The 15,512-nt window shown below is 40.9% G+C and overlaps 1 protein-coding gene across 1 annotated transcript; it reads left to right on the top strand.

Moving 5' to 3' along the window:
- Window positions 1–10,402: 10,402 nt before the first annotated feature.
- HSPA5 (heat shock protein family A (Hsp70) member 5) lies at window positions 10,403–15,145 on the top strand. Its single transcript, XM_007194678.2, has 9 exons — window positions 10,403–10,499; window positions 10,582–10,804; window positions 10,898–11,129; window positions 11,577–11,714; window positions 12,023–12,135; window positions 12,233–12,623; window positions 12,755–12,992; window positions 13,296–13,463; window positions 14,229–15,145. The coding sequence occupies exons 2-9, from the start codon at window positions 10,680–10,682 to the stop codon at window positions 14,789–14,791; spliced, it is 1,968 nt and encodes a 655-aa protein (XP_007194740.1). The 5' UTR covers window positions 10,403–10,499; window positions 10,582–10,679; the 3' UTR covers window positions 14,792–15,145.
- The last annotated feature ends 367 nt before the right edge of the window (window positions 15,146–15,512 follow it).

The following is a 15,512-nucleotide window of genomic DNA, read 5'->3' as shown; positions in this document are numbered from 1 at the left end:
GCTGCCGCCACGCCATGGCGCGTGCGCGGCGCCGCGGGGGCCCCTGGGACTAGTAGTTCAGGCCGGCAGCCAGCGGTGTTTCTTCCGCTTTTACCACCCAAGTCCGCTGCAGGCTGGAGCCGTCTTGAGCTGCTGGGGTACCGCGAAACGGCTTCCGGAAAATTGTTCACCAAACACTCGCCCTTGCTTCCGCGTACGGTACTGCTGGATGTGAATAATCCGTCTGAGCAAGTATGTGTGAAGTAAAACAATTTAGAGCATTTATGTTTTAGATAACAAGTGTCACTTGGCCAGAACACATCATTTGAAACACACACACCCACACACCCCTCTTCTTCCTTTCTGTCAAAAGGGTCATTAATTGCCTTTGTGTTACCTGGATTGTCAGTCTTAAACCTGATTTCCCACTCCTTTTATCAAATTTTACTTGACCATAAAGTTTTTTAGGTCGATTGACAATTTATCTAATACAAAATTTTTTATAAAAACAATTCAGATATATTGAAATATAAAGTTAACTGAGCTGAACAGTCCTAGAAACCTTAGAATTGGAAGACAGCTTAAAGATCATTAGTCCACCTCCGGCCCAGGCAGGAATTCCCTCTTGTACACTCCAGCCAGACAGTCATCTAACTTCTATTTCAACCAGTTCAAATTTCAGGGTGCTCACTTCCTTAAGTAAGGAGGCCTGGTCAACTGTTGGGCAGCGTTAAATGTTAGAAAGTTCTTCTGCTGAACCAAAATCTACTTCCCTTTTACTTCCATTGCTAGTTGTTATGCTGCCTGCAGCGATATAGAATGTTTTCCACTTGATAGTCTTTCAAAAAATTGAACACAATGATTATATCCTCCAACACTAGGAGTCTCCAGACCAAAAAAAAAAAAAAAAAAAGGCGTCAGTTTTGCAACAATTTCAGATCTGATTCAGCTCCCAAACTGCTTTCCATTCAGTCATCCTCCTTGATGTATTATCTTTAAAAATTGTCAAAATTTGCCTCAGATTTATAGCCTTGTTTTATTACCACAAGAGCATTCTATGGTAAACTGGTCAGGTATTATTGCTATCATATTGCCATTCAACTGAATCAAGAATTCCATCAGATCAAAGATTATTCCTCAGCTCTGTTATAAAACATTGTCCAAAGCAACAAGGGAATGAAAAAAGCAACAGGATATGGTTTACAATTTAGGGTAAAAGGATAATTCACACAGATTAAGGATCATAATAATAAGCTAAGGCACAAAGTGCTCCAGATTCCTGGCGAAAGTCTTCATCAAATTGAGGGGCCATGCCTTTAAGAAGGAAGTAACACTTGGGAGTTACTGAATGGTTGGATTTGAAGAAAGAAATGGCATGTGAGGATTGCTAAGGAAGAACCCAGCCTGAGCAAAATGAATGCATTCACAATTTGCTCTCACTTAACACTGAGTACAGTACTATAAGTGGGCTGGAGCACACAGGCCAGGTTAAGGGGAAAGAAAAGGGCCCCAAAAGTTGCAAAAAGCTCTTGAGGGTTGTGAAGAAACCACACTGTGTGTAGTAAGTAAAAAGGGCACTGGGATGGTCAATTAGTTGTTCTGAGCCCTTCTCTGTCAACCTACAAATGAAGAGCTTGAACTAGGTAAGTTGTTCTCAATCTTTTTTTCCAGCCAGCACATCCAAGGAACACAACCTGCACATTAGAACAATGGATCACAACAACAGTTAATTCTTGTGGAATATGAAGTATTTTTCTCAATGCCTTTTACACAGGGGAAAGTGAACTCAAGAGGTGAAAAGACACTCAATAAATAGTACTCCTTGAGGGCAGAGAACCCCATCTTATTCACCACTGTCTCTCTGGAACCTGCCATACTACCTAGGATGTAATACATATCTTCTTTAAAAAAAAAAAATGAATGGGATGAATAAACAGTAAACCATGGCCAAAGCCTTTTTCTTTCCACTACATCACTCAGCCTTCCTTGACATACAGGGATATGAAATTGCTTGTCCATAGTCACAGAATTCGTACCAGATCTTGATCAGAGCTCAGTTCTTCACACGCTCAACCTCATACTCTGCAGACCACTCTGCCACAGAAGCAGAGAGGAGTGACACACTCAGAATTTTTTTTAATGTTCTTTCCTTCATTTGTGCACAGCCAGTCTTGGAGGTAAGACAAGAAAGCAGGTGCTATGCCAAGTGATTTGGGGGTCTTTGGCAAGTATTTCTGGACAAAAATATTTTTTCCTCACATCCATGAAAGCCCCCTGAAATGTCATCTTTAGTGTTAGAAACATTGAATCCTGGATATTAGAGCTGAGTATCAGAGATCATCTAGTCCAATACCTGCATTCGTTTGAATTTGGAGGCTGTTCCTCAAGAGATCCTAATTAAAAAACACATGCCCCTGGGAAAAGTAACATTTAAGTTATTATGCATCTATACTTAGGAAAGAAATACGACAGTTAATTGAGAGCAAACCATACCAGAAAGAAAAGCAGGGCCATATCCAGGAAGAAATAAAAATTAGGAAGAGAGAGAGCAAGATGAAAGGGAGAAAAACAAGGACTTCATCTATGTGCAATTTTTTTAATCTATCTGGCACACAGTTTGGGAAATGAATTAATTTGAAGAAGTACATACTTGGGTGTAGATAGCTACAGCTTGTGCAAAGATTAATCTTAGTGTCTCATCTGAGTCAATTAAATTATAAACTAGGTGATACGTAAATATAGCAATAACATGGATAGAAACCAGTACAGCATAGAATGAACTCTGAGACTGTATTTTCTTTTTTTATTTATTTTTAAAAATTTAAAAAATATTTGTTTGTTTTGGCTGCGCTGGGTGTTAGCTGCGGCACACAGGGTGTCTGGCTCTTTAGTTGTGGCATGCATGTGGGATCTAGTTCCCCAGCCAGGGATGGAACCTGGGCCCCCTGCACTGGGAGCTCGGAGTCTTACCTACTGGACCACCAGGGAAGTCTCTGAGACTGTATTTTCAACTGTAAAACAGAAACGTCACCAACCCTATCTATCCCGTCTGGTTGTTATGAGGATAAAGCCAAAGGATGTAGGTCAAAGCTTTTTACCATAAAGCAAAACACAAATGTTATGCTTTGACATAGTTCAAACTCAAACAGCAGGCAAACATTCAATGCTAAAGGCTAACTTAGTCGTTTTTTGTTTCTTACATTTCTTTTATAAAATTTATTTTCAATCTGACAAGTAATATATTAATTCTTGTTCTTAAAAATGTATACAATACATAACATGGATGGACCCAGAGATATCATACTAAGTGAAGTAAGTCATACAGAGAAAGACAAATATCATGATATCACTTAATGTGGAATCTAAAAAGTGATAAAAATGAACTTATTTACAAAACGGAAACAGACTCACAGACTTAGAAAACAAACTTACAGTTACCAAAGGGGAAACGTGGGGGGGAGGGATAAACTAGGAGTTTGGGATTAACATATACACACTACTATATATAAAATAGATAATCAACAAGGACCTACTGTATAGCACAGGGAACTCTACTCAATACTCTGTAATAACCTATATGGGAAAAGAATCTGAAAAAAAATAGATGTATGTATACGTATAACTAAATCACTTTGCTGTACATCTGAGTCTAACACAATATTATAAATCAACTATACTCCAATATAAAAATTTTAAGAATAAATAAATAAATAATAAAATTTTTAAAAATGTATACAATACAAATAAGTCAAAAGTTCCTCTTGATTCCCACCCAATTCCATCCAGGAGCCACTCTTGTCAATTTGATAGGTATCTGCCCAGATTTGGTGGCGGGTTGTTTAACACAAATAGAATCACACTGTACATACTTCTCCATGTTCTATAACGCTTTTTTCATGTAATAGTAAATCCTGGCATCTTTCCATATAGATACATAAAAATCTACCTCATTGTTTTGAACCTTGCACAATATTTCCATAGTACAATCTACCCTAGTTAATTTAGCATCCCCTGTTGATGGACATTTAGGTTGACTCATCACATTTTGAATAACAAAAAATACATGTGAATTAACTATATGTTATTTCTTAATGGGAAAATTTTTCTAAACCTCTGGAAAATCCAGAGAGACAGACATGGAAGCTGTCCTATACACAGGTGGCACAAAATATCCTTCATAAAGTCCTTTTTGCACTTAAACAGTCCAATTGAAAGTAAAGGACAAGATTCCAGTCACAGCCCTACGCCATGCTCTGGGCCCTTGGTTGTCCTGCACTGGCCCCCACTGGCAGGTTCAGAAATAGTGATACTCAGAGGTCGATTTACTATGAAGCTGATGGAGCTTATGATTTAAGGCAGTGTATTCACATAGTCGTATGGTTTTGTAACATTTGCCAAGGAATTTTAAATTATTGGCTAAATCGAGGACAACAGATAAAAGCCTAAAACTTGAGAATACTGGAAATGAGGATCACTTCCTTTAGAACAGGATCATAAATCATGCAACTCACACTTCAGCCCAATGAAATCTACTATAAAACTTATTTTTCTACCAGTGCAAGGGATGTCCAGACTGATAGGAGCTGTAATGTTAATGGAGCATAAAGCTTTCGTGCATTATCTGTATTTGAATTTAGCCCATGACTAATTATAATGTATGAAATATCTTTAACGTAATCATATTTTACATCTTTCACTGACAACTTTTTTCATTGTCTTGTATTACTTAGTTTTAAGTTCTCAAAGTTTTTCAAGCTTGTTAAGCTCCTGATAGATAAACAGAGATTTTTTTAATAACAAAAGGTATAGACAAAAAAAGTAACATGCTTACAATTTATATACTCTTTGAAAATCAGATATCAACAATTTTAATGGCTACATAATATTTCATCATACTGATAAATCATAAATTATCATTTCAAAATGGAAATTGTTTACTCCTGATAACAAATTTTTAAATGCCAAATTCATGCAAATTAAAGAAATTCTAGAATACAGAAATAAGTTAAATAGAAACTTAATACTTTACAAAGCTTATTTTAAAAATAAATGGTATAGTACTCTCATACTATTGAGTAACCTGCTTTTTTCACTTAATAAATTTTGTTTTGCTAACTTTATAAGCTAATTCTAAAATTTATATGGAAATACAAAGCGCCAAGATTAGCCAACAACACTCCTGAAGAAGAGTAATGTGGAAGGAAGGACTTGTCCTACCAGATATCAAAATTTATTACAGTTGACCCTTGACCAATGTGTGGGGTTAGGGGCAATAACCAACCCTCTGCATAGCAGAAAATCTGAATGTAACTTACAGTTGTTCGTCTGTATCCACAGTTCTGCATCCACAGATTCAACCAACCTCAGATTGTGTAGTACTGTAGTATTTCCTATTGAAAACACGTGTGGACCCATGCAGTTCAAACCTGTGTTGTTCAAGGGCCAGCTCTATATAGCTATAGAAATTAAGACAGAGGCTAACAAAATACTACTATGAAGAATGGTGCTGGGACAATTGCGTATCCATGTGGAAAAAAATTAATTTTACTCACACTATATACAACTCACATATATTAAAAAATAAATTCCAATTGAATTATATAGATATAAAAGAGACAGGTTTAAAAAAATAAGTTTTTAGCAGATAATTAAGAACAACGTCTTCTTGGAGTTCCCTGGTGGTGCAGTGGTTAAGAATCCACCTGCCAATGCAGGGGACACGGGTTCGAGCCCTGGTCCGGGAAGATCCCACATGCCGCGGAGCAACTAAGCCCGTGTGCCACAACTACTGAGCCTGTGCCCTAGAGCCCGCGAGCCACAGCTACTGAAGCCCACGGGCCTAGAGCCCGTGCTCTGCAACAAGAGAAGCCACCACAATGAGAAGCCTGCGCACCGCAATGAAGAGTAGCTCCCGCTCACCTCAACTAGAGAAAGCCCGTGCACAGCAATGAAGACTCAACGCAGCCAAAAATATATTAATTAATTATAAAAAAAAAAAGAAGCAGGGAGGCTATAAAAAAATTAAAAAAACAAAACAGGGATACACACATACACATTGCATATGAAGAAAACATCTCTAGAAGGCAACATAAGAAAGTAGTGACAGTGGTAACCTTCATTAGTGTAGGGTAACAGGGCTGGGGGCTGGGTGGCAGGCCAACTTATTTTCACTGTATATTGTATATTGCACCCATTGAATTTTACACCATGCATATATATTTCCTATTTTAAAAATTTAGAAATTTAAGACATATATCAAATATTATCACTCAGAAGCTATAGAGGTAGCTCTTTATCCTCAGTAGCTTATTTTACTTCAAAGGAAAACTTAAGACAGAAGAAAAATTAAAACTAACATTTTATGTATAAAATTAAAATGCTTTACAATTAATCAAGTACCTTAATCATAGTTTTGTGAGGAGGCAGAATTATATCCATTTTACATACTAGTAAACAGAGCCTCAGAGAGATCAAGTGACTTGCCCTAAGTCACAGCTAGTTAGTGCCAGAACTGGAACTCACAGTTTTTAATGCTTGCAAACCCCATGATCTTTCCCATCACACTCACACAACATGCCCTCCTAAATACCTTTCTCCAAAAAAACACGTGAAGAACAGAAAATGCATTGTTACTTTTTTAAAATTTTATTTATTTTATTTATTTATTTTTGGCTGCATTGGGTCTTCGTTGCTGTGCGCAGGCTTTCTCTAGTTGCAGCGAGCGGGGGGCTACTCTTCGTTGCGGTGCGCGGGTTCTCATTGTGGTGGCTTCTCTTGTTGTGGAGCACGGGCTCTAGGCGCATGGGCTTCAGTAGTTGCGGCACGTGGGCTCAGTAGTTGTTGCTCGCGGGCTCTAGAGCTCAGGCTCAGTAGTTGTGGCGCATGGGCTTAGTTGCTCCGCGGCACGTGGGATCTTCCTGGACTAGGGCTCGAACCCATGTCCCCTGCATTAGCAGGCGGATTCTTAACCATTGCGCCACCACGGAAGCCCTGTTTGTTACTTTTGTGTGGGGGGAAGGGTGGGGAAGTTTCTCTATTAATGATTAAATTCATTTTCTAAAAGTGAAGACAAAAACTTATTGAATAGCACATTGCACTTTCAGAAGTACTAAAAAGTCTTACATGATTCATACCTCCTATTACTCCCAGCTCAGGTATTAGGGAGATACTTTTCTTTCACTCCCTTATTTAATGAAGGCTAAGGAATTATTCCCAGCCTCTTAATAAAAAAGACATCTTTGTGGCCAATATAAGAGAGATTTTTTTTTTTTTTAATTTTGGCTGCCCTGGGTCTTAGCTGCGGCATTCAGGATCTTCACCATGGGATATTCGCCGTGGGATCTTTAGTTGAGACGTGCATGTGGGATCTAGTTCTCTGACCAGGAATGGAACCCAGGCCCCTCGCATTGGGAGCGCAAAGTCTCACCCACTGGACCACCAGGGAAGTCCCCAAGAGAGTAATTAGATGTAGCACTTTTCAAAGCATTTCCAAAAATCTTTGTCAAATTCAGTGTAATCACCAAACTTATTATTTCCCATTGAAAGTAATCTTGAAAATTCACTCTCAAGAGGTGGTTTTCTTGAAGAGCTTCTAAAATTTATTTTCATAGTATATTTACATGATAAATAATAGCATTACCACTATTCTACAACTTTCCCATACAGTATCTCATTTGATCCTTGAAACAAGCCACTAAGACAGGCAGGGACTGAAATCCCCGACATTCAATAGATGAAGAAACTGAAGCTCTGGGAGGTTGTTTTTGCCTATGGTCATGGGCCCTATCTCTTAGTTGAATATTCTCTCCAACAAAGCATGTGAAAAGTTCTTAATTATCAGAACTTCAACTTGTCAATCAACATTCAACTTATCAATTACATAGGACTTTTCCTTCTTGCTCTATGCCTTTAATTCCCTTTCAGAAAGGAAGATTTGGGGACTAAATAACATTCAATCCTAATCAGTCCTAACTCTGCTTAGCTTTCTGAGATCAGATGGGAAATAGAAATCTATTTTCTTACCCATAAGAGCACAAGTGAAATGAGCTGGTTTAAATTACTGGATAAACTCTACATTTGTCTATCGCCCAATATCAAAATACTTGTAAACTGTGTAACTACTCTATATGCTAAAAACGATATGTAAGTCTTCTAAACCTGAAGCTCAGGATGACAACCTAGACTATAGAAATTAAAAATTAAACTGCCAAAGCTCAAATCCTGGCTCCATATCTTCTCAGCTGTGTGATCTCCTGGGCAAGTTTCTTTGCCTCTTGGAGCTTCGGATTCCTTAGCCCTAAAATTAGAGATTTAAAAAAATGTTTTCATAAGGATTAAAAGAGACAATGCACTTAAAACATTTAGCATAATGTCTAGCACTTATTTAAATATTGATAACTTGGCACTGACACTATTATTGGCATTTACGATTCAGCAAACTAGATTTATCTATGCACTTTCCTATTCAATCCATAAATGACTGCACTTTGCAATATATTATAATATATAACATACCTAATATACTTTACGCTTAAAAGATACTACAACCACCAATATACTCAATTCCCTTTAGCAGTTAGCCAGATATTACTTTTCTAAATCTCAGAAAAAGTAGAGTTGCAAAAGTTACTCCATCAATCAAGAGTGAGGCTGAAACTAAGAGCTCTGTTTTTAATGGATATGGACTATGATACATACAGAAAATTTGCTTGAAATTATACGTAGCTGTAATGTGGTGGAATGGTGATTTCTATCTTGATAATGGACTAATGTAACCTAAAGAAGGGTCAGTGTTACAGCAGTATACAAATCCTGTTGAAAGAGATGGATGATGCAACTTCTGTAGTAAGAATGGAGTCAACTCTGAGTCACCATTATAACCCTGAGGAGCACTAAAGGAGATAGGAAAATTCTTGAGTACTGACTCCTAGGCTCAGCATCTTAGTCAACTGTGTGTAAGATGTTTCAGTGCTATTCGAACACAGTATTGCTCATACTAGTGAATCTCAAGAAAACATTAAGTGCAAAAAATACTAGAGTCATTAGCTCCTGACTATGATTAAGTCCCATGAATTTTCTGTAATCATCTCAAAAATATTTTGTGTCAGGCCTCTGGCCCTTCTCTAGTAGGTCCTCCAAAAAGATTTGTTGAACAAATGAACTTCATTTTTAAAAATTGTTAAGAGCATTGGCTACGGAGTCAAGCTGACTTGGATATCCTAACTCCATCACTTATCAGCTCTATGACTTTAAGCTAGTTAATTAATCTCTTTTGGTTTCAATTTTCTCATCTGTAAAATGGGAAATGCCAAGTATTGAACAGTAAGGACCAAAAGGCACAGGAGACCGACTAATGCTTGGCACATAGTAAGCCTGAAGTAAATAGCAGCTTTTATACTTTTTGCTACAAGAGTAAGGCATTATCAAGACGTCTTTGTCCATCAAATGCGTTTAAGCACAGATCAGACCTTTTCCAGAAGGAGTGAAGGTAAAAACATATCCAAAAAGGATGAGGAAGGCCTTGTAAATGATAATCTGATCCACAATGGGAAATGATGGGCAGGGAGAGGAAAGACAGGGGGTGACAAGCTAGAAAAATGATACATCCCAGGGTGGGAGTGATGGCATTAGTAAGCTCTTCAGGGGAGAGCTGCCACATGGGGAGGGGACTCCGGAGTCAATTACTTAGGAGTCAATTACTTTGGCCAGGCCTGCCCTGGGACTTACCATGGGGCAAGGCAATGTGGAGAGGCCTGGTATAGACAAAGATAGCGGGGCAGGGGGTGCCGGGGAGACATAACTGGCTAGTAGGAGCCATGACTCGCGGCCGGGCAGTGCCCAGACCAGGCCCCAGTCGGGGGCTGCGGCCCGGTGAGCAACAGAAGGCCCTGGGGCTTGGACACTCTAGTACCCGTAGTGGCTGTGAAGGGCAGAGAAATTTGTTCTGAGGTGACACACCATCTACGCTGATACCTGCCTGCCTGGGACGGGATGGAGGCGAGGAGGAGGAAGAGCCGCTTCCCTCGGGAGGAAGGGGAGGCGGGCGGGTAGGGGAGAAGCAAGGGACTTAGGTCCCACTGCCTCGGGGGAATCAAGCACGCCGGACTGGCTCCCGCCTCCCTTAGGGCCCAGTGTGGAGGCGGGACCTCAGCGGTTACCGACGGAAACCGCCTCGGAGTGGGAAGTCGCGTCACGGACAGGCAGCTGCTAAACCAATGGAGCCGGAGCATGGGGCGGATGTTGCCTCCCATTGGTGGCTGTTGGGCGCGCCCAGCAGCCAATGAGTCAGCCCAGGGGGCGTCGCAGTGACGTTAGCTGCGGAGGAGGCCGCTTCGAATCCGCAGCGGCCAGCTTGGTGGCATGGACCAATCAGCGGCCTCCAACGAGCAGGGCCTTCGCCAATCGGCAGCCTCCACGACGGGGCTGGAGGGAGGTTATATAAGCGGAGTAGGCAACAGCGCGATTGACGCTGACTGAGCTCTCACAGGCGCATCGATTTGGGGTTTTGGTGCGTGTGAGAGGTAGGTACCGCGGCCTGCAGTTCCGGACCTGCCCTTCGCCTTGTACGCTGCTCCTCCTGACCCCGGGCTGTGTCGTCCTCAGCTCGGGCACCTCGGTGCGCTCTCGTGTTGCGGCCTGTGGCTGGTTTGCCTGCGAAGCCCTGCCTGCCTGTTGAGTGAGTGGACGACGGTGCCGGCAAGATGAAGCTCTCCCTGGTGGCTGCGGTGCTGCTGCTGATGCTCGGCGCGGCGCGGCCAGAGGAGGAGGACAAGAAGGAGGACGTGGGCACGGTGGTCGGTATCGACCTGGGCACCACGTACTCCTGGTAAGTAGGGTTTGTGGAAAAGGGGAGAATGGGGAGTGGCCTCCTGGGCTGCCGTGAGTATCGCTGATTTCTTCTGTTCGGTTTTTCCGTCAGCGTCGGGGTGTTCAAGAACGGCCGCGTGGAGATCATCGCCAACGATCAGGGCAACCGCATCACGCCGTCTTATGTGGCCTTCACTCCTGAAGGGGAGCGTCTGATCGGCGATGCAGCCAAGAACCAGCTCACCTCCAATCCTGAGAACACGGTCTTCGACGCCAAGCGGCTCATCGGCCGTACGTGGAACGACCCGTCTGTGCAGCAGGACATCAAGTTCTTGCCTTTCAAGGTTCGACCTGGTTTTTCTCTTCTAAATAGAAAGTGCGAAAAAAAAGAAAAGAAAAAAGAAAGTTGGGGGTGGGTGGGAGTACTTAGGATTAAGAAGTTACTGAAAAACAGTGCAGAGACAAGCGAAAAGGATACAGACATGGTGTATCTATAATTTGTATTTAATAGTTTCAGTGTGTTACAGAACTTAAGAAAGTGAGGTTGGCAAAGAAATTTCATGCGTAACTACTCTGTCCACAGTAGTTTAGCATTAAGAGACTGGTTAGAACTGAAGAGACTTGTAATTGTCAGGCATCTATACTCCTTAAAGTATTTCCGTTGAATATTCAGCTCCAAAGGACCAAAGTAAACCAAACTGTGGGTGAAGAAGTGGGTCTCAGACATTCCTCTTTTTAAAGTTTAAAATGTCATTGCTTCTACGTCTGAAAATAATTATTCTTTAAAATAGGTGGTTGAAAAGAAAACTAAACCGTACATTCAAGTTGATGTTGGAGGTGGGCAAACAAAGACATTTGCTCCTGAAGAAATTTCTGCCATGGTTCTCACTAAAATGAAGGAAACTGCTGAGGCTTATTTGGGAAAGAAGGTAAGTATTTCTAGAACAATGTCAAGCAGTTTTATTATTACTATTCTTGATTGATTGTGTTGTGTTGATGCTTTCATCGTTTTAAAAATCTGAATGACATCCATGCATCAGTTTTAATTACTTGCGTGCTTTACTGTAGGCCAAACAATACTAGCACCTTTCATGTGTTATAACTTAATGCTTGCAAATCCATGGGTATAAAATTATATATTATACCCATTTTAATAAAGCGATGGCTTGGCTCTAACTTAAATAAAGGTTAAGCCGTGTGATAAAATATGTTTAATTATCTTTTGTTATCATTTTAGGTTACTCATGCAGTTGTTACTGTACCAGCCTATTTCAATGATGCCCAACGCCAGGCAACCAAAGATGCTGGAACTATTGCTGGGTTGAATGTTATGAGAATCATCAATGAGCCGTAAGTGTTAAATTAAAAAATATGGCATATTTGCCAAATGGGGAAAGGTAAACTTAACTAAGTTATTTATTTTTTTTCTTTCTCATTCTCCTAACAGTACAGCAGCTGCTATTGCTTATGGCCTGGATAAGAGGGAAGGGGAGAAGAACATCCTGGTGTTTGACTTGGGTGGTGGAACCTTTGACGTGTCTCTTCTCACCATTGATAATGGTGTCTTTGAAGTCGTGGCCACTAATGGAGATACTCATTTGGGTGGAGAAGACTTTGACCAGCGTGTCATGGAACACTTCATCAAGCTCTACAAAAAGAAAACTGGCAAAGATGTTCGGAAAGACAACAGAGCTGTGCAGAAACTACGGCGTGAGGTAGAAAAGGCCAAACGGGCCCTGTCTTCTCAACATCAAGCAAGAATTGAAATTGAGTCCTTCTATGAAGGAGAAGACTTCTCTGAGACCCTGACTCGGGCCAAATTTGAAGAGCTAAACATGGTATGTTCATTGTTTTTTGCTTTGCTAATGAGATCTAGTTAGACTGTATGAGTTTGGGACAATGCATTTAGGTATTTGGATTATACCTGGGTGTGACAGGCATCATCACAGTAATTTGTCACTTATTCTAGGACCTGTTCCGTTCTACCATGAAGCCTGTCCAGAAAGTGCTGGAAGATTCTGATTTAAAGAAGTCTGATATTGATGAAATTGTTCTTGTTGGTGGCTCTACTCGAATCCCAAAGATTCAACAACTGGTTAAAGAGTTTTTCAATGGCAAGGAGCCATCCCGTGGCATAAACCCAGATGAGGCTGTAGCGTATGGTGCTGCTGTCCAGGCTGGTGTACTCTCTGGTGATCAAGATACAGGTAAGTCAGTGTCACAGCATCTTCCATAGTGCTTCAGAGTATAATTAGCTGTTGCTTTAGAAAGCAATAGCTTATGAGCAGCAAGCTCACACAGCTAGTAAAGGGTACAGTGAGGTCAAGACCTGGCACAGGCTCAAGATCCTTAGCAACTATATTTAATTCATTGCTTCTGAAATGATTTTGCATAGAACCTAATCAAGTGGCAAGATGGAGAAGATGAAGTTGTATTGTTTGTGGGGTCTGCTTGGAATTGCTCCTGTGACTCCTGAATTAGAACTTAGCTCTATTAACTTAACTTTGCAGGTGATCTGGTATTGCTTGATGTATGTCCCCTTACACTTGGTATTGAAACCGTGGGAGGTGTCATGACCAAACTGATTCCAAGGAACACTGTGGTGCCCACCAAGAAGTCTCAGATCTTCTCTACAGCCTCTGATAATCAGCCAACTGTTACCATCAAGGTCTATGAAGGTAATTGCTTACATTTGTTAATACCATGGTATGTTTATGAAGAGCTTGACTTCTTTTAACATACTCTATTGAAATGTCTAGGGAAAGAAATATCTGCTATTTTCAGGTGGGAGGGCCCTAATTTAACTAGTGTTGAGTTTGGTAGAGCCAGTACTAAAATGTATTTCTTATCTAGCTATCTAGCACTCTTTCCCATTAAAAATACCTTCTGGGGGAATTCCCTGGCTGTCCAGTGGTTAGGACTCCACGCTTCCACTGCAGGGGGCACAGGTTCGATCCCTGGTCGGGGAACTAAGATCCCACATGCTGCGCGGTATGGCCAAAATAAGTAAATTCAAAAATACAAGAAGAAGGACTTCCCTGGTTGTCCAGTGGCTAAGACTCTGCACTCCCAATGCAGGGGTCCCAGTTTCAATCCCTGGTCGGGGAACTAGATCCCACGTGCTGAAACTAAGAGTTCGCATTGCCACAGCTAAAAGATCCCTCGTGCCGCAGCTAAGACCTGGCGCAGCCAAATAAATAAATTAAAAAAATAAATATTGAAATACAAGAACAAGTAAAGGGTTCATACTGCTATAAAATAGATGAAATTCAATTAAGAGTTACTAGTAACTTAACTCACTGTTCCTTTCCCAACACTGGCCCACTTCTAGGTTGATAGAGTGCTCTTGACACTACAGGCTCTAACAGACTGAAACATAGGGATCCAGATGTACTAATGTTTGTCGGTAACAGCTAACAAATTTTTTTGTGTGTGACTTCTAGGTGAACGACCCTTGACAAAAGACAATCACCTTCTGGGAACTTTTGATCTGACTGGAATTCCTCCTGCTCCCCGTGGGGTTCCACAGATTGAAGTCACCTTTGAGATAGATGTGAATGGCATTCTTCGAGTGACAGCTGAAGACAAAGGTACAGGCAACAAAAATAAAATCACAATTACCAATGACCAAAATCGCCTGACACCTGAAGAAATTGAAAGGATGGTCAATGATGCTGAGAAGTTTGCGGAGGAAGACAAAAAGCTCAAGGAGCGCATTGACACCAGAAATGAGTTGGAAAGCTATGCCTACTCTCTAAAGAATCAGATTGGAGATAAAGAAAAGCTGGGAGGTAAACTTTCCTCTGAAGATAAGGAGACCATGGAAAAAGCCGTAGAAGAAAAGATTGAGTGGCTGGAAAGTCACCAAGATGCTGACATTGAAGATTTCAAAGCTAAAAAGAAGGAGCTAGAAGAAATTGTTCAGCCAATTATCAGCAAACTCTATGGAAGTGCAGGCCCTCCCCCAACTGGTGATGAGGAACCAGCAGACAAAGATGAGTTGTAGACACTGCTCTGCTAGTGCTGTAATATTGTAAATAACTGGACTCAGGAACTTTCGTTAGGAGAAAATTGAGAGAACTTAAGTCTCGAATGTAATTGGAATCTTCACCTTGGAGTGGAGTTGAAAATGCTATATAGCCCAAGTGGCTGTTTACTGCTTTTCATTAGCAGTTGCTCACATGTCTCGGGGTGGGGGGCGAGGAAGAATTGTTTATCATCAAAAGTGGGTAAAAAAGCTGGGTTAGGATTTGTGTTCACCTTGAAAATGTTCTATTTAACAATTGGGTCATGTGCATCTGGTGTAGGAACTTTTTTCTACCATAAGTGACACCAATAAATGTTTGTTATTTACACTGGTCTAAGTTTTGTGATAAGCTTCTAATTAGGTTAGTCATTTATTTTAAGGTTAGAGTCTCGGGTTGAGGGGAGTGTTTGGTGTTTTGAGGTAAGGAAAACACTTGTTTTTATTCAGTCATTTCTGGAAATCTGCCTAACCTAATCTAAGAAAAGGGGTGGGCGGTTCATCCATATCCTTAACTAGGCAAGGGCCATTTTACAGTGCCCAAGAGTGGACTTTTCCTGAGCATAATTGTAATTTCCTATTTCCCCTTACCTTTCAAAAACTTCTGGTGGCTTTTTATTACTAATGATGCTTTATACGTGCTTGGATTCCTTTGAGATTTGATAGAGTGATGGATCACTGATGATAGCGTTACACACCTGGA

The sequence above is a fragment of the Balaenoptera acutorostrata genome, chromosome 6 (assembly GCF_949987535.1).
Source record: "Balaenoptera acutorostrata chromosome 6, mBalAcu1.1, whole genome shotgun sequence".
Lineage (NCBI taxonomy): Eukaryota > Metazoa > Chordata > Mammalia > Artiodactyla > Balaenopteridae > Balaenoptera > Balaenoptera acutorostrata.
Note: the sequence above shows the minus strand (reverse complement) of the source record. Positions and strands in the feature narration are given on the sequence as shown.